At 38.9% G+C, this 20,109-nt stretch overlaps 1 protein-coding gene across 1 annotated transcript in view; it reads left to right on the plus strand.

The window, feature by feature from the left end:
• LOC106963102 (anthrax toxin receptor 2-like) overlaps nt 1-16,424 on the plus strand; it is a 77,141-nt gene extending 60,717 nt beyond the window's left edge. The window contains exon 17 of the mRNA XM_015057836.1: nt 16,099-16,424. Within this exon, the coding sequence (XP_014913322.1) occupies nt 16,099-16,155 (57 nt within the window). The 3' untranslated portion in view covers nt 16,156-16,424. The remainder of the gene's footprint in view (nt 1-16,098) is intronic.
• Nucleotides 16,425-20,109: the final 3,685 nt, after the last annotated feature.

Here is a 20,109-nt window from a genome sequence, read left to right on the forward strand (position 1 = left end):
CATCCCTAAAATTGATAGTTTTCCAAATTCAATAGCTCTAACATTTCTACAATCTAAAAACTTAAAGAAATCACCAAAAAATAAAAGTTTAAGGTAGTTTGAGTCATACAGGAACTGCTAAATGTTTTTAGGATTTTACAAAAATATAAAAAAGAACATTCTCCATTGAGTCTGCTTATCCCAAATTAAATGAACATTCATTTAGTCTCTCTGAACGAAACCTGCAGATGATTCTTCATGTTTTTCTGCATCGTTTTGTCATTTTACACTCACTGCAAAACCAGAAAATATTTCCAAGTATTCTTGTCTAGTTTCTAGTGGAAATATCTGTTTTGTCTTATTTTAATTGTATTAACGTACAAGTAACTTTTCAGCAAGACACAGGAGCCTGTTTTAAGTCAATAATTTCTAAATTATTGTCATCTTATTTCAAGTGTACTGAGATATTTCCACTAGAAACTAGACCAAAAGTACTTTGTAAGATTGTGTTTTTGTTTTATGTTTCTGATTTCTTTGTAATGAAATCAACTGAGCCATCATTCCAGTGTTTGGTTAGGATTCCTCACAGGATTCTTGCACCTTCTTGTAGATCCAGTTGTGAGAACACGGCTTACTCTAAAAAAGAAAAACTGAATCTCTGGAAATCCATACAGGAGCTCTTTGATGAGAATGCTCAAAAATTTAAATTTAATAAAGCAACAGGCTGTCAAAACAACCAAAGTAAGACATTTTCCTTCCACCATGGCAATTTGATTGAAAGCTCCTTGGAGCAGAATGTGTTAACCTCTGAAAGGTCTCACATTATACGCCGTTTCTTCCCAAACCGTCATGGAAACTCTGGACAGAATCTTGTGAAATATGTTGGATGTACATTTGGAAAAGGCGGAAGGCGACGCAATCTTTCTTTCTCACTTTTTCCAGACTTGATGGAAACCAAACAAAGAAGTGTAATAAATATGACTCGCATATTTCCAATTTCCACCCAGCAAATAGTTTAGTTCGTTGTCCTGGACTAATGGCATGACGTCCTTTTTAATGTAAGACTTTAATTAGCTATTCCTCATGGTTTTTTGAAAAAGGAGAGTGCAGGTTGCTGAGGGACATTTTTTTAAACATTACTGGAGGCGTATGAATATATTTGTGCCTTTATGAATTTGAAAAAATTACAAATTTTAAAATCCCCCCAGTTTTTTTTTTTATTGTATCATTATACCAAACTGAGAAAAGATCAGTTCATTAAACTGATTAAAAACCTTTACAACAGGAGGTCGAGGCCTTTTGCCAAAACTGTCAACTCAAAAATTTATTTTTAAAAACTAAAATCACCAAAAATGTGTCAAGTATGAACAAATTTAAGTAAACAGAGTAATCAGATTATTTTGTAAATCCAAAACATCAAATGTTTGCATCCAGTTTGCTTATTATTTTTATTTTATTTAATTCAGTTTTGAATTTTTTTTGTCAGGGATCACAAATGGAGCTTTAATGTAAGTTGGAGGTTTAGGTTAAAATATAAACATTTAAAATCTCCATAGGAAGAAGAAAAAAATTACAAACATGTTTGGATTGAAACCTTTTCTTTCACATTTCATCATTAATGTGAACCATTTCCTTCCTTCAGTACGATCTGCTTCCCTTTGCCAGGTTCTTTTTCATCCTGTTTGGTTTGGGTTCATGCATCCTGCCTGGTGTGTTTGTGTGGGCTGCTGAAATCCCAGTTGTCATTCTCTCCCACTGTGTGTGTTTTTGCTCACATCTTCGGCGCTCAGGTCGCATTAACCCACTTCTCTCAGTTCATAAACAAAAGGATGGAAAAGCTCCCGGGCTCCTTCACGCCGTCCTGAAGTTCCCAGCGCCACTGACCGACCGGCGCTTTATTTACCGCTCGTATTAACATGCAGCATGATAAGCATATTTTCCTCAGCGCGACTAACAGGATGCTTTATCACCCGACGCAGATTCCTCCCTGTTAGTTTACAACCTCGTAAATAACTTTTCTTCCAGATGAGATTTAACGCCCAAGTTTCTGCTGCAAAATCAGATTCGACTTTCAACAAGAAGAGACATTTTGGTTGTGAAATACTCCCCCCGGAACGTTAAATCACGCCTTTGCTTCATAAGCAGGAACACGTTCAGAAGATGCAACGCGACAGCCGAGTTACAAGTGAAAATTATGAACTGGCTTGGTTTAAACTTTTAAGATTTCCTCTCAGAAACCACCTGCTAAACTTGTATATTTTCACTGCGTGGCGGCACTGAATGATAAACAGGTGTGGTTATAATTATTATCTGAAAATATCCCAAATCAACGGGAACTTCTCCCTCTGAAAGAGACCGACTGTGACGACCCAGCTACAGATGTTCCTGCTCTGACAAAAGAGGAAATAACCCCCAAATTATCAGAGAAACTAATAATAAACTAATTCATCAAGCCACGCCGCAATTATCTCCTTTGTGTCTGTGATTAGACCCGATTTCCCATTAATGCTTTTGTTTTACCTTTACTGTAATTGTAGTTAATCATGTCAACGGCGGAGAAGCGTCGCATGTTTTTGGCAGCGTCATTATCTGCAAATCTGCATCTTTAATTTGTTGATTCCCTCTTTAGCGGAGAGAAGTGGGGATGTGATCTCCAGCTCCATGATTACGTCTCAAGGAGCCGAGACTCCGATGGAGCCGGGAAGCTCTTCCCTTTCTGCTGCCGGGAATCTAAAAAGTGAATAAAACGCAACTTTTTGTTGCCTTTTTTGTTTTTGTTTTTTTAAGATCAGCCTCACCTTTGACCCCTGGAGCAGGCACAAAGCCAAATCCATTTCCCCCTGCATTAGCCTCATCCTGGATTTTAATACGTGGCTCCCTGTAGGAAGGGAGCCGCCCACACCCAACCCAAACACCGCGCCCCGTCTTGACAGCTCACTCCAATTACTGGCCCTCCTTGTCGCATGGCCTGCATCTCTGCTCAGAGCAGATTGCATGTGACCCAGTCCAGCAAGCCGCTGGTGGAAAGGGGGGGAAATGAGGAAACCATGCAGGAAACAGGAGAGTTGAAACCAGCATTTCCCAAAAACAACCAGACACTTATTCTAAAAATATCTCTAGACAATACCTGTTCAGGGTATCTTAAATTCATGAATCTAAAAGTAAGGCCTTAAAATGTCTTAAATTCATTGAAAAACAATAAGTTCAATTAAAATATATTCATCATAGGGCTACAGTTTTTTTGTGGAAGGACTATTTAATCTAATATTTTATGTAGTTTTCTTTTTTCTGGCGTTACTTTGAGTTTCAGACATCACTGCTTTCTGTGGCGGTTGTAAGTAGCTACCTTTACCCTTGTTAACTAGCTAACTAGCAGGAATAAAACTACTTGGCTAGCAAGCTAAAAGGCTAGCAGGCTTTATCCTCTACCCAAACTTTAGCCCTGGTAACTAGCTAGCAAGCTAATGAGGGTAAAGCTAGCAGCTGTTTTTTTATTTTTTATTTTTTTTTACATCCATTAAGTCCAAACTTATTACCAGTTGGCTGGACGGTGTTAATCTTAGCCTTTGGCTCACTTCTGTTGTCAACCCAGATGATTTATTTATTTACCATTTTCTTTGGTACATTTCTGTCATGATACAGGTTTTAAATTTGATTCATAATGGTCTTAAAAAGTCTTAAATTTGAGTTGGTGAAACCTGCAGAAACACTGCTGCTATTAAAGGGTCAAACAGAGAATCTGTATTTAATAAAAATGTCAGAAATTCAAAGTAGCTGTCACCTTCACCTAAATGGATTCAGTTGATTAATTGTAAGTTATTTTCAACTGATTCTGTGTGTAGAACAGAAATTTGTTGCTTTGCGTCACGGTTTGCCTGATAGATCCTGTTTCAGTTATCAGCAGCTTTGTTTACTTAGAGCATGTAAAACCCTGATGTTTAAGCAACGGCGGGCTTTGGGTCCATCTGCATAAATGAGAGGAACAGAGGCTGAGCACACGATGCATTAAAGAGCTGCTTGTTGATGGCGCCGTGGCCTGCAGACACGATGTGAGCTTATGTTTCTGGTGCAGTTCTGAGTGTTTGTGGCGTCTCTGCCGGCCGCTCTGGGAGGACGTTTGTGCTGAGGACGCGTAATTTAAAAGTACAGATGAGCCCACCGGCTCTCTGCGGACGCTGATACTCTGTGGCACCCAGAAGGGAAATTAACAAATGGCCTCTTGTTTATTTTTGGTTCGTGTTCAGAGTTCTTGCTCCGAAGTGTTGCACATGTTGCCTGAGCTGTTCCACCGCAGAACTGAGCTTCTGGGACATGAAACAGCTGCGTGTCCGCTGCAGAGCTGCCTTTCTTTTCTTCTTGTTTTCCCTTTGATTTTGATGCTCCTGCAATTTATTTTAAAAGATCTTCATTTCTCATTATCTTTGTATTGTTTTCAGATATAAGAAGTCGTAAATACATCCAGGTCTTCCAGATTTGGTCTGCAATTATAAGGAGTGAGGTAAAAGTAATTTAGTTTTTGTGTTGTAGTTCTGGTAAGAGAACTACAAGTCCCATGATGCAGTGCAGCAAAAAGCTCTTTATTAGGGCTATAGATGTAAAAATAGAGGCGTCACATTCCAGTCTCTAATCTTTAACAAAGGCATAAAACATGATCCTTCCTGCTGTATTTCAAAACTGAAAATAAATTGGTTTTTAAATTACTTGCTGAGATCCCACAGCTAAATTAAGACAAGAGAGCAGAAATGTCCATTTACTTGTGTTTTTTGGCCTCTAGGCCTCCTCGATCAGGGATCATCTTAATGCTAATCTGTGTTTCTTAAGCTGCCAAATAAGAAAAAGACAGTATGATTATAAAATACTTAGTCTGAGATGTTCTGGATTCCAAAAAAAGATCTAAAACACCATTTACCCTCATAGAGACTCAGAAATGAACTCCAGTATTTTGTTATTCCATGAATTATGAAAGAAAAGGTGATAAACTCCAACCTGATGAATATGTTTAAATCAAAAGAGCGTAATCTGAAATCTGAAACATGTCTGCAGAGGTGTAGTCAGCAGTCTTACATCTAGAAGGTTTGAATTCTTCATTGGTGTCTTTCTACATGTAGGCAATGAATGGAATGGACGAATTTGAAAACTAAAATAATGTTAAATGGAAAAGGTTGTCCGTACAACATTAATTACATGTATGTAAAATTAAGGCTTTAAATTATTTTTTAAGGTAAGTTGGCCTTACTTTTTCATATTTTTTTCACAGGACTTTACTGTCGAGTCACACAGACCTCGAGACGGTTGAGGCTACCGCTAACTAGCTGCTAATATACCTTTGATAGCTAGCTAACGAGCTTTTTGCAACTATCATGGGTAAATACCACTTTGTCTGCAGTTGACTGGATGCATTTCTGTGGAGATGGAGGTCTTAAGTTTTATAATTCTCTTAAAAAGGTTTTAAAAAGTCTTGAATAAACCGTGTAAATCCAGAAAACCAGCTGAGACGCTCAGAATTACACTTCTTACCCAGTAATTTTGGTTTATATTCTTGGGCAAATATCTTAGTAAACTTGAAATAAGACAAAACTAAATTGAAAGTAACTTTTCAGAAAGATATAGGAGCTTGTTTTGAGTGAATAATTTCTTAATATTGATCAAAAACCACTAGCTGAACGGGCAGATGGTTTCACTTATAACACCACATGTAAAATCTGTGAAATAATCTGTCAAAAGAACAAACAATATTAAGAAATTATTTACTTAAAACAAGCACATACCTGTTGGAGAAAAGTCACTTTTAAGTTAGTTTTGTCTTATTTTAAGTGTACTAAGATATTTACACCAGATCGAAAATACTTGGTGAGATTTTTAATTTTTGCAGGTTAGAAGTAAACATCCACTGATTTATGTGGGATTCTGACAATTTTGTTGAGAATCCCGAACTTCATTATGACATTTTGTAACGATGTGTTGCATTTCAAACCATCTGTACCGAGTCCAGGTGTTGTCAGGACACCATTTGTTTCTGGATCTTTTGCATTAGAATCCAGATTTGTTGGAGTTTTAAAGTGTCAACCTGCAGTTTTCTCGTTCCAATCTGCTTTTCTGCTCAGGTTCAATCAGCACTTACATTTTTAGAAACCACGCACAAGTCTGGAGAGGAAGTATTTAAACTTTTATTAAAAGAGCCATGGCCGTGAGCTGTGAGTAGTTCTTCCTACAAGCATCTGTTTGATGCTACATGCTCTTAAAAATAAAAGAAAAAACAGAAAAGGGGAGCTTTTATGAATGCGTGACACAATGGACGTTAAAACCTGCAGCGTGTGAGGAACCGTTGGGCGGGGATTCGGGTTTCACGGGTCGTAAAATGTGCTGGCTCCCAGCAGGGGAAGGTGCACTTTCTAAACTGGCTCTGCGGCTGATGGAGTCGGTCGATTAGCTGGACAGACACTCTGAGTGGAGTGGGTTGACTCGGGCAACGCGAGAACAATCCCTCCTCTGTCTGATCCTGCTGGCACCGCTCCACGCTCGTCCTCCCACGGTCTCCCTCGCTTATGATTATTTTATCATTTTAAATTCTTCATGCCGCATCGCCGTGGCACCAGCCCCGCTCGAGCTCGAGCAGAGCGGCGCGTTGGCCATACAGTACATTCACACTACAGCTATTTGGACGGCGCTCTGGTGTGGCTCTGTCCCGGTCCCTCGGTTGGATTCTGCTCGTCCATTAGTGCCATCTGTGCCTTCATGCGCCGTCTGTGAGGGCCCCGTTGACGCCAAAACGATTGGCATTTCTCTGGAACAACCAGAGGGACGGTGCCCAGAGCTTTTAGCTGCCAATGATGTGCACTTACTCTGACAAAACCAGAGGGTGGTGGCGGTGGTGTTGGTGGTGGTGAGGGGGTGTGAGGAAGCAAACAGGAGGCCCGAGCAGAAAACAGCTGCAGCTTCAGTCCTGCTGCTTCCATGCTTAAGCTTCAGGAGATGCCACTTATCCCTGCATCAACAGACAGAGGATACACGGTTAAAAAGCTCTTTCATCATTTACATTCAGGACGTTTAGCCGGATTTATCCTGCTTAAAGGATATCTGCTTGAGTGAAAAGGTAAAACGGTCAAACTCTGTCTTCAGCCAGCTTGTCCTCGTCGTCACGAGACCAAACCCAATTTTCTCCACGCAGAAACAGAGCAGCCACTGCACTTAGACCGAAACGGTCAAACTCATTTTAATTTGGGGCCACATCAAAAATCATGAATAAAACTGTCTATTATTAACACACTGTTGAAAATGACACCTTTCTCTGCATTCAGTTTTCACTTCTTAAAACTAAAGAGGCAGTGTTATGTAAAAGTGTTATTTTACAACACAATCAAGTAACTGTCAAAAGAAATTTGACATTGTAATTTAATGGATCGGAATTGTTCCTCTGTCTCTTTAAAAACTCCTGCTCTTCCTGAAACTCCGCCTTCAGGAAGTCATCATAACATGGCTCCTCTATTAACCCTTTAACAACATTTCTATCAATGTTGCACAGAGAAGTAGCTCCTATAATGACCTCAGCAGAAGGTCAGTGCCACCAGGTGTTTGCTAATTGCTGCTGGCTAGTCTGTAGGAGCTGCAGCAGAGGGATGCTCTGTAATGCAGAAGCTTGGAAACTGCACCTCTGAGGAGGAGCTGCGTCTCAAAGGCGGGGCTTCGTTCTCCCAGGCGGTTTGCACAGCTGTATGGTTGCCATGGAGATTAAAGGATTTCTCAAACATGCATGAAAGAATCCAGGCAACACTTAACATATGTTTTTGATGAAAGAATAAGATTATAACGTCATGAAAAGCTAAAGTAATCAGACAGTGGAACTTGTACTTTTTCATCAATATCAAGGACATATTTAAGTTTAGTTAGTTAGTTTTGTCTTATTTCAAGTGTACTAAGATATTTGCATTAGAAACTAGACCAAAAGTACTTAAGATTTTGCATTTTTGCAGTGTAACTTAACAACTATAAGAGAGACACCATATCAACGATAACACCCAGTGCTTTTTTTTTTTTTGATAAATTGCACACAATCCACTTTGCATTCATACTAATGATTGTTGTTTAATATATTGTGCAGCTTTTTGTTCTGCAGGAGAACAAACTATGACTAGGTTTCATTCCTGAAGGTTTCTGACGGACTTCAATATCTTTGGATGTTGCAGAAAGTCTCAGATTCAAAGTAATTAAACCTGCAACACAGGAAAATGTTTAAAAATGTTTATATTTGCTAAAAAATCCTAGAAAGCCTGCAGTTATCACACCCAGTTCTGACCGCTAACATTCAGAAGATGTTAACCCTTGTTTCAGAGCAGTGCAATGAATCTGTTTCGTATATTATTAGTAGAACCATTGTCTTTCATCAGACAGATGATAAATCAACAAATTAAACTAAATTCTTTGTGTGTAAGTCGGATCTCTAAACCCAGCAGAAACCCAGACAGAGGAAGCTCTGAATCTTTGTTTGCTGCAGCGTCTGACTTCTGCTTCACAACTGAAGTGAACAGATCCTGAAAGTAACTTATTTTCCAGCATTTTCCACAATTTCTGCTAATACTAACAGTTGTGTGGAGAGTTTTTTTTTCTCCCACCACTACACCTTATGTGCTTGTATAATCTTTATTCATCTCTTTACAATCCGTAGAAATGCCTGAGTTGTCAGCGAGCATCATGTATTTGGCCGAGTCTCAGGTGGCTCTGATTTCCCAGCAGGCCAGATGGCAGCGCTGTGTGGGCAGTGTGTGTGTGTGTGTGTGTGTGTGTGGACGCAGGGCTGCGAGATGAGGGCCAGTAGCCTTGTGGAGGGAGGATTGCTCACACTCTGGCTCTCTCCTCTGTTCCCCGTGCAGCTGTGCTTCTCCATCCAACTTGAACTTTTAATGTGTTCAATATGTGGCCGAGGACTCGGAGTAAAACAGAACACATGTCCGGTGGCTGAGACTCGGCAGGCGGGGGGGCGCCGAGGCGACAGCAACACTGCGTACACTTGTTTTTTTAATTAACTTGTCAAAGTCTGGTGCCTCCATCAGACTGAGACGAATACTTGGCACTTTTCAGACTGATGATTTCACTTCCGGTGCCTTCAGATAACGCCTCTGAATTTTACCTGGACTCTGTAACCCTGAGAAGCTGAGAGTTTAAAAGATGTAAAGACTTGGACAACATTGACTGTGTTGCACGTTTATTTCTTTTGAATCTGATCATTTCTGCAGCATCCAAAGACATTACAGTCTATCAGAATCCCTCAGTAATGGAACCCAGTCAAAGTTTCACTTCCTGCAGAATGAAAAGCTGCACATTATATCGAACAGCAATCACCAGTGAAGACTGAGATTTGGATTGTGTGCAATGTATCAATCACAAAGCACTGGATGTTATTTATAGATGGGTGTCTATTTCATATTTGTCAAGTTGCAGAAACACCAAATTTTACAAAATATTTTCTAGTGCAAATATCTTAGTACACTTGAGAGAAGACAAAATTAAAATACAAGAAACTTTCAGCATGATATAAAAACTTGTTTTAAGTCAATAATTCCTCAACATAGATGAAGCAGATTATTTCACTTATACTGAGACATTTTTCCTGTTATACATGAAATAATCGACCAGTGGGATTATTACTTTTTAATCCATTTGAGGGAATTCTTTCCTTTAAACAAACTCCTATTTCTGTTTCAGTGGCTGCCGTTCATCACCACATTCAGGCCTGAACTTTTAGTTACTCTGTTTGTTTTTTTTAATTGTATGAATGAAGATGTGTTTAGACATGATGATGAAACATTTTAAAAAGATCTCTTTGGCTAAGTTTCATTTTCTAACAAGACAGAATCTAAAACCCCTGCAGCTGTTGCAAACATAGATATCATTTATTTCTTATTCTTAAAAGAAACTTGTGTGACTGAAAAAACCTAAATCCACTTAAATCCATTTATTCTCATGTTCAAGTACAAACAGAGCAGCAGGAAACGCGTAGAGTTGACGCACTAATCAACTGTGTTGATATCTTTATCCACTTTAAATTTGCTGTTTATTTCAATAAAATGTTAGCAGAAAAACAGATAAGAGTTAGAAAAACTAGTGATGAGTTGTGCAGGCGCCCTGTTGCTGTTGGATCAAGTAAAACCTAGATTAACTAAGATACTGTATGGGCTGCGAAGCTCCAATGTGCGAGGACAAAAAAGTCTCTGTTCTGGTAATAAAGTCTTTCAAAGCCCGAAAGCTTATCACTGCAAAATAAGCATCTTGCAACTGGATTACAACTCTCATGCTTGCAAGTGTTTTCACACTCCAGTCCAGATGGGAGCTTCGTTCTGTAACCTAAATAGAAGCTTCTTTCCTCCATCTTTTGTCTTTGATATCGTAAATGTGACACACTATACAGTCGATTAATTCGCCCAGCCAGTACAAATATTTGGAGAGGAGCTAATACTCCATCAGCTGTGTTTATTTCCTTGTATTTGTCTCCCAAAAAAAAAAAAAAAAAACTGTGAAGGAGACTCATTTCAAACTTGTTCTGAGCAAACAGACACAAAATGCAGATTTGTTGAGCTCGTAGAGAATTAATGCACTTTGATTTATTCATTAATTGGTGAAAGAGACCCAAGAAGAATCAATTTATTATTAGTTGGACAGCTTAAACTCTACGAGTTGGAAAAATGTCTGATTGTAGGAGGGAATTTGTTTAGATAATAGATTCAGGTGGAAAATAATTATTCGGATCTTTATTTTTACACTTCAAAACCGAAAAGTGTTTAATTTTCTGGATTAGTTGAGACGGTTTAGGAAGCAACTCAAATCTACTTGAAAGCCAAGTTCCTCTGAAGAGTTTCTATGGAATATAATCTAAAATAATAAAGAATAAACAATGTAACACACTATAAAATACTAACAATAAATAGAAGTATCGGTAACGATACACCAAGAATCAACTGGTAAACGAAGAAGTGCAGCAGCTCAGAGAACTGGGGAACAGGAAGACATGTATGGTTTTAAAAACAAGTTAAAAATATTAAAATGATGATAAAACAGGAGTAATATTCTCCCTTTCTCTGTGTACTGGTTCAAATTAATGGTTTTCTTACCTGTTGCAGACAGATTTCAGATTTCAGCTCGAGTTTACAGAAAAGTGAACAAAAATCCTCCAGCTAGCTAACAGCTACTCATAACTTCTCTGTTTTAGCTCATTTTAGACATTTACAACTCAAATACAAAATATTTGGCGTTTTCCTTTTTAAAAGAAATGTTAATTTGTTCTCAGTTTTGTTAGCTGAACATCCTCTGATGGCGTTAGAGGTCACCTGTTACTCTAAGCTACGTTTCCAGCTGATCAGTCGATTGATACCTCACTTTAAATTTGTTTAAAGTGATTGAGGTCTCAACACTATTAACTGAAAGTGTTGAGAGGAAGATAAACTGGTACAGAAATGAGCTGTTATACAAGCTCAATCACCTTCATGCTTTAGTCTGGTGTTTGGCACCTTTAAACTTTTTATTCAGCCAAACTGGACTGGATGAAGCGCTGAGAAAACAAATAAATGTTCTTATTAACGTTTATGAAAACCAGTAAAATATTAAAAACTATCCAGACTGAATGCTAAGACAGCAGGAGGTCTGCAGGATTGTGCTCCTGCTTTTTGTAGCAGTTAATTGATGAGCTGCAGCTACAGTAAAAACCAAACACTGGTAAAAGTTTTTTAATAACACATTTTTATACGTTTTAAATCTAATGTTAAAAGCAGAAATGCTAATGACTGCAATGAGTTGATGTCACATTTCATCCATCTGCTTGTAAAAACTGAATAACTTTTACTAACTTTGTAACTTTGGTAAACTCTTAGAGCAAAAGTGCCAAACTACAGAATGTTTTATGTTGCTGCAGAGTTGTTTGCTTAAATAATATTTTATTAATCAAAGCAGTTTTTATCCAAATCCTACCAAATTACATCCAAATGATTTGATTTTAAGAAGTACTCATCAACTGCAGAAACAGCTAATTATTAATATTTTAACAGTTTGTCAATGGGATGAATAGTGAATAAAGTGTAGAAAAACTAACATTTTTCCATAGTATATGGATTCTTCCATACTGATCCAGACGTGAAAACCAGGCCAGCGTGGTTGGATGTTTAACTTGGAGGTAAAGTCAACCATTGTCTCTGGTCGATTCACTTCAACTGTGAGGTTTTTTATTTCAGTTTCTAAAATATTTTTTGGTAGTTTAAACTGGCCTATTTTTAAATTAGTGAGAATTTTAGTTAGAAATTTGATGACATTCAGGTAATCAATTTCCTAATCAGAAAATAGTAATAAAGAGTCATTTTTGTTACATTAGTAGAAAGCATGTCCCTTCATGCTTCACTGCAAAAACACAAAATCTTACTAAGTATTTTTAGTGCAAATATCGTAGTGCACTTGAAATAAGACCAAAATAATGTACAAGTAACTTTTCAGCAAAATATATGAGCTTATGTCAATAATTTTTGTATTTAGATTTTAAAAAGTAATAGTTCCACTTTTTTCCAGTAGTGAGACATTTCTTCTGTTTCAAGCAGGAAAAAAAATCAGCCACTAGCAGTAGTTATTTTTCCATCTGTATACAAGAACTACTGACTTATAACAAGCTTACTTATCTTTTTGAAAAGTTACTTTTAAGTTATTTTCATTTTAAGTGTACTAAGATATTTGCGCTACAAACTGGATAAATATTCCTGGTAAAGCTCCTCATCTGAAGCTCTAATCCTATATGTCAATGAAGAGAAAACGTTCATACTTTTATTTATTCAGATCATTGAAACACTCTGTTCACAGTGATCTGCTTTAGCTGCCATGTTGGACCGCTCTTGTAAATTGAGAATAGATGCGGCTTTAATCAGTTTAATTTGACGTCACCATTCAATATATTTCCATTAGCTCCAACAGGAAGCCAGTGGAGTGTCTGTAATTAACCTTATTAATCACAGCCCTCATTTGGAAAAGTCTCTGTGACCCCCACCCTCTCCACCTGACTCACCCACCCGTCACGCTCCCCTCCGACCGTCTGATGAGATTCCTCTGATGCTTCACGCTGACATATTCAGACTATTGTTCCGCCGCTCTGGGCGTCACAGGTGGGCCTCCATCTTCTCCAGCACAGAGCGCCGCTCCCTGCCAAGCCAAACCCCCGTTTGTCCTCTGATCAGGGAAGCTGGAAAAGGTTTGACCGTATTGCGGCGCACCTGCTTCACCCGCTCAGCAGACACCCCTCCGCCCGGCCCGGCCCGGCCCGGCCCGGCCCCGCCCCGCGCTGTTAAACCCGTAAAATCCACTGAACTTAGCCGCTCTGATGGCCGCAGCCAAAACAGCATCTGATGTGCCTTATTTGTTGACTGTGTGAGATTAGTTGCAGAGGGTACACGTCGAGGGGCTTACCATGCAGAGATGGAGCGGCGCCCCCCACCTCCCTCCACCAGACACCCACCAGCCTTGCCAAATAATGAGGAATGGAAGACGCTCCAGCTCGTTTAAAGCCCCTCGTCGCAGTCGGTCCGCGCACATTTGGCTCCCGGGCCAGGCTGTGGAGCAGAAACCTTCAGGAAGCCCACCGTCCGATCCGCGACAGGAAGGCGTCTACGAGACGTTTCCGTCTGCAACAATCTGCTTTTGTTTTCCGTTTACACAGCGAAACAGGTGTGCACACATCAGAGGAGCGACTGAGTGCCAGATCAAACTTTTTCAGTCACTCACCATTAAGATCGACTCGTTTCTGTTCTTTGTCTTCCTCTGTGTTTCTGTGGCAGATGGTCCTGCAGAATCAAGTTCCTGCTAAAACGGGAACGTCAGACTCATTTTTATTTGAGGTCACATCAAGAATGTCCTCAAAGGGCAGATTGCAGTGATCAAACAACCCGTCAACACTGCAAAAACACAGGAACTATAGGATATAGGAGCTTGTTTTAAGCCAATAATATTTGAATAGGAATTAAAAAGTTCTGGTTCCGCTGGCAGCACTTTTCACTTATAATGAGACATTTTTCCATCTTATAAATGGAAAAAATCTACCAGCGTATCTGGTACTTTTCTATTTAATGTTAAGGAATTACTGACTTAAAACAAGCTCTTATATCTCACTGAAAAGTTACTTGCAAGTTAGTTTTATCTTATTTCAAGTGTTCTGATATATTTGCACTAGAAACTAGAGCAACTAAAAACTAGTTTTTGCAACAAATAAACTGTTAAATTTCTCTGAGTTCAATTTTAAAGATGTAACAATTTTTAACATCTTTTCACATTATTGCAGTTTATACGAATAAAAACTAATTTGATTTGAGAGATAAAATGATACCTAAGCACTCAACTGTTATCTTAAGGTTCATTTAGTTCAACATAAATACTCATGGCAGGCCGGATTTGGCCCCAGGGCCTCGAGAACCAAACTGGCTCTGTTTTAGGAAGCTGACTATGTGACACAGCAATCTCTGTCTGATTTCTTCACAGGTTCAAATGTTGTAATTATACAATGCAAACATGTCAGAATTACTACTTGGTAAGGAGAAGAGGCAGAAATATCCAAGAACCATCAGACTGAAGAGCCAGATGAAATATTTAGTTCACACAAACCTGAGAATCATATTTCTAATAGCTCATGTGAAAAAAGTGGCCTGGATTGCTGTGCAGGATATTTTCTCCTTCTGACGTCATTATTGATACTAAAGACATAAAACAACTTTATTCTGCTGTTTTTTATTTGTTAGATCACACAAATTTCTGACTTTTGTTCAGCTGTCAGCCCACTTTATTAGACAGGAACGTTTCAAACTCACCCAAACCTTCAGGAAAAGTCAGATTAGAGCTCATCTCTGTTAAAGGTGATGTTGTTTCTGTTTAAAGATGTAAAGGATGATTTGAAGCAGTTATTTTTCTACCTTCATCTGGTCTAAATGTTCAACCCAGTCTGGATCCAGGAAGGTTCATGGTCAGATTTCACCTGGATGTTGGTCAAATTCATGCTTTTTCTATTTCACTTCAGCTGAGTTATTTTCTTTCAGTCGCCACCTGAAGACATTTCACAAAGCAGTTCAGACCCAGTTATACAAACCTGGTTTAAATCTAATACAGTTTCAGCTCCAGGACTCAAATTTTGTGCATTTTCTACTGATTTTTGGATCCTTTCAACGTTTTTCACAGTGCATGTATATTAAAGCTAAGTTATTTTATTGTATGTTTCAAACACTATAAAAATCACAAATCAGAACCGGAGACTCTGCTAACTAACTGTTCCTGTAAAGTAACAGTTTGCTCTCAGAAACTGAAAAATGAGAAACTGATGGATGAAATGCAGCGATTTTCTCTCCTTCCACTTTATTCTCTTTAGAAGAGAAGATAAAAAAAACTGTTTTCTTTTACCCTCATTATTTTCTCAACCCATTAAAACCGTGTAGGAACCCTGACAGTTGAGGTTATTTCTGAATATTCCAGATATTTTTTGCATATTTTGTGTTTTGATTCCACATAAATTGCACATATTTCAGTATTTGGCTGCATTTTCTTTACACATCTTCCAAAAATATTCAGTGAGCTCATCTTAGTTCCTGAAACAGGCATTAATGGATCTAATTTAGGGTTCGTGTTTGAAATCAGGTTACAGTAAGGACAGGAGCGGGTTTGGGGCGTGTGTGTGTGCGTGTGTGTGTGGTGGTGGTGAGGCAGTGGAGGATTCGCTGTGCGAGAGCTCCCTCTTGGTGTCAGTCGGCCTACTGTTGGTGGAGCCTCAGACACACAACAGTAGGAGCTGGGACTTTACAGGAACCACCGTTTTGTTTTGTGTGTTTTTTTTTGTTGTTGTTGTTATTAATGCAGCAAGTTGACAAGTTGATGCTTTACTTTGAACTTTTGCTTTTGGGAAAATCGTCTCTGAATTTCCCATAAATATGGAAATATTCTGTTTGCCACCTCAACTTTAATGCTTTTATTTCTTCATCTTTGTAAAACAAATCAGGAACCAAATGCTGTGTCGATCAAATTGAGCTGTTAGTTAGGTAAAATGTTTTTAGGATAAAAATTAAAAAAGACAAAGTATAAAGTGAAACCAAACTTTCAATGCTGTGTTTTTGTCTTTTCCAGGGCCGCTGTGTTAATTTCAACCGTGTTCCGCATCAGGTGAGCAGAACCACTGTGTGACGGCAACGGAGCTCATGGCTGCGGACCAGACGACAAATTCAGGGTTATTTTGGTTTTGCCAACGTTTCTTGCAGCTGGAACCACTACACGTTTCCCCGGCCGTCACTTTTTACACCGAGCTTCCTCTCTTGTTCTCACACGTAGATCTCTGCATCATACCGGCTGAAACATGTAATGTTTTAATGTTATTTTTAACCTCTAACTTATTTACTGCCTGATTCTGAATCTCTTTTTTTGTTTTGTTTTTTTTGTTTTTTTATAAAAAAAGAAGAAAAAAACCTAGCGCCTCAGAACTCAGCACTCAGTCTGTGTTAGCTTTTCATGTGCACCAAAGGCTTAACATATTCTGACCATATTGTGCCTTCTGAAAAAAAGCCTGGTTTCATGGACACAGACGGAAACTATCTATAAAAAAAAGAAAGAAGGGGGCTGTTTGCCTTTGGCGTGGAAGTCGGAATAATCCCAGCGGGGCCTTCGAAGTGCAGTAGTCCGTTTTCCTTTTGGCAATGTCTCATCTCGACTCTTCTCCAACTTCAGCGGCGCTGGATGCCCGGCGGCTGCCCTCTGACTGGCTTATCCTGTCATTTTATCACTGAGAAGTGCACACGCATGACAAATTGTAGACAGGACGCCCCAAGGTGTTGGAAGGCACCAAGACTTTGCCCTTTAGTTTTTTTGTCGTTGTTCTTACAGATACCTTCCTTTCATTATGCGCTCGGGACAAGGAAATTAATAGAGCGTTATCGGACCGCAGGACAGCCTTCTGAGCGGGACGCGTCTCCAGCTACGTTTGAGGGATTGATGCCTTCCAGACCTTGACATGGCGCTTGGTGTTTTCGGTTCAGTCTGCTCTCTGCTCAGTAATGCGTAGCACATCACGGCCGATAAACAGGCCTATCAGTTAGGACTTAAGCTACAGATGCAGCTGCACTCCCTTCGCCTGCGTCACAACTCGCCTGTTCCCCCAGCGCCGGAATATCAAAGTTTAATTAAAATAATTAAAGGCAACAGCAAGCAGCAGCCTGTGAAGACTTGGCTGTCTCTTTTTTTATGCCTTTTTGACTTTGAATGACCTATAACTGTGCAACAAAAAAGGAGGACACGGCGCCGCGGCAACGGTCCGCCATGTCCAAAACGCAAACCCAAAGCAACGGATGCGACGGACGGATAAGTATTGTTCATTTCCAGAAATGATGCCCCCCTTCCCACCCTGATATCCCCCCTGAAAAATCTGGGGTTATATATTTATATTTATTGTAGACTTCTCAAGCGCGCTGTCATGACGCCAATCCTAAATGATGTTAGTGTGAGCGGAAACACTGTGGGGGAGGAAAGGGGGCAGCTGAAGAAAAAGGCTCGAATGATCCAGTCACTTCGGATACCGTACTTCAGACGCAGAATGGATATTCGAGTCGAAACCTGACAAAGCGTGCCGGCTTTGACGGGAAGCGGTATAGACAATGACCAGTGGCTGGGTCAGTGGGATGTCTCCGTGCAAGCAGGGAAGCTTATCAAATGACACTAAAAATAAGTTCAACAACCATCAAGTTTGAGGGGGAATGGGTCTCACATTCGGGAGTACGCGAGACGGGGCGTCGGGCGGCCAACCCGCTCTAATTATTCCTTCGTTTGGGCGCCGTCCTGATTGGACGGACATGAATAATCCCAGGTCCAATCCTCGGGGTGCGCTGGTATTTCTGTCCTGATTTAAACGCTTTTAGCTCCTTGCATAATTTTGCAGGTTGACATTTAGTTGAGCGCCTGACTCTTTCTGAAATTTGAACACGTAGGCGGCGTCTGCTTCATGTTGCCACTAAGAGCGCAGGAATGCTGTTAACCTGGACTAATGAGGTATTTACATGGCAGTCACAACACGTCGCCCTCTGAGTGCATTATTACACATCCTGGTTACACCTAGTGCTGTTCATAGGAAATTAAAAGCAACAATAGAATTTTTTTTTTAAATTGATTGTGATGATAAAATCAATTATTTTTGTATTTTTTTTACCTGTATTTGTTTGAAATGCTGTACATCTGGTTTTTAATCAACATTTTCAATGTTTCTTAAATTCAAATTGAATTGCATGTTTGTTTTTTTTACAGTTTCACACAACAACCAGCTCAATAACTAATCAATTTAAGATCATTCTGTCTGTAAAAATGAAGGTTTTTGTATTTTCAGCACCTTAAAATTCAGACTTGAGTCACACAAGTTGGACGTGTGAGCTGCAGACTGAAACACCAAAAAGCATGTTTCTCTTTATTTCTTTTAAATGTTTTATTATTGTATTTAAAGCTTATTTCTGTTTTACACTGTTTTTTATTATTAAAATCTGTTGTGTCAAATACACAAACAGCAAAAAGCAAACAGAGAGTTGAGTTTTTTCTGTGGCTTTTATTAACACGTGTGTGCTGGTAGGGGTGGACACGCTGAAGGCTATCTTTAATTGGGCCCTTACAGATTTATAGGGCCCGACAGTGAACGTGATTATACTGTGTGTGTGTGTGTGTGTGTGTGTGTGTGTGTGTGTGTGTGTGTGTGTGGATGGAGGAGTGGACAGTGTGTAGCCTCTCCCCCAGTGAAGTCAGCTACCAGAGGCACCAAACACAAAACGAATCTGAACCCCTCTGAGGTTTCCATCGCCCTAAAAACGAGTTTTTAGTGAAATATGTGTACTGGTGCAAAGTGTGACAACACGCGACCTCAGGTGTGTGTCTGCGTTACACACACCTGCATACTGGACACTGCAGCCCAGCATTCATATCTCACCACTCACCAAAAAACTGGGTTTTCAGGTCAGAGAATTAGAATGAAATCATGTTGAGTTGCTCCACAAAATGAGTCTTAAAAATGACTGAAAACATGGTATTTGTTTTTTGTATTTTTAAGGTTTTATTTGTTTTGAATTCTGTGGTTAAAACTAAAAACCCATAACTTGTTTAATTTTTAAATCAAACCTTTGTAGCTGTAATAATTAAAAAAAAACTCACACAATCAACATTTCGACCTGGAAACTTGTAAAATATTGAAGCTTTTGCATTGAGGATCTATGTGATCTCAAACATGACAATATTTAAAAAACATTATTTGACAATCAAACCAAAATACAGTCACGTTCCAGTATTACAAATTACTTTTGGCAGACTGCTGTTAATGCTTTTTCATACAAAAATACATAAGCAATACACACAATTTAAAATGTCTATAAATATTTAATATTTAAACTCAAGTAAATTTGTCATAATTAAAACAAATATGTCTCACAAAACAAACTTTAGATACATGATTAAAAACTGAAATAACAGCAACGTCTCCACTGGTTAACACTCTGCTCAATGTTTTAATTCAAAAGGTAGAAGAAAAATGATAATGGCAATATGTAGAGATACTTGGCAGAAAAAATAAAATAATATTTTCAACATTAAGTGATCGGCTTGGACCATTTCAGCCAGTAAAGAACAAAATGAGAACGCTACATCAATACTTTTTATTAAAATCAGAAATACGTGGAAATAATTTAACTGTTTTGTGTCATTTTCTTATTTGTATTTATCAGTTTCACAGGCCACCATCACATTAAGAGGAATTTAACGCCAACAAGTCTAACAAAAGTAGAAATAAATACGTTTGTATGCTTGTCAAATAAAAGCAGCTCTAATACTTCCTTCTGAAATTGTTGCACTTCCAGAGACAGACAATTAATCGTATTAATCCCTCACAAAGAAAAAGGAGGAAGATGAATTTCATGTGTCGTTCTGGGAAAATAAGCAGTTGGAGGACGAAGCCTCTGTGGAGTTGTGAAGAAAATCTGCCTTGATTATTTTCTGAGAAACAGTTTTATTTTTTTATTTTTTTTTTTGTTTGTTTGGAGCACAATGATCCAACAACTGTCAGGCTCTAAAATTTGGTCCAGTTTGTAATCTTGTCAGCCTTTATTTTAATGACTTTAATCA

Source organism: Poecilia latipinna, unplaced genomic scaffold, assembly GCF_001443285.1.
Source record: "Poecilia latipinna isolate Pla-1442-1.1 unplaced genomic scaffold, P_latipinna-1.0 Scaffold1495, whole genome shotgun sequence".
In the NCBI taxonomy this organism is placed as follows: domain Eukaryota; kingdom Metazoa; phylum Chordata; class Actinopteri; order Cyprinodontiformes; family Poeciliidae; genus Poecilia; species Poecilia latipinna.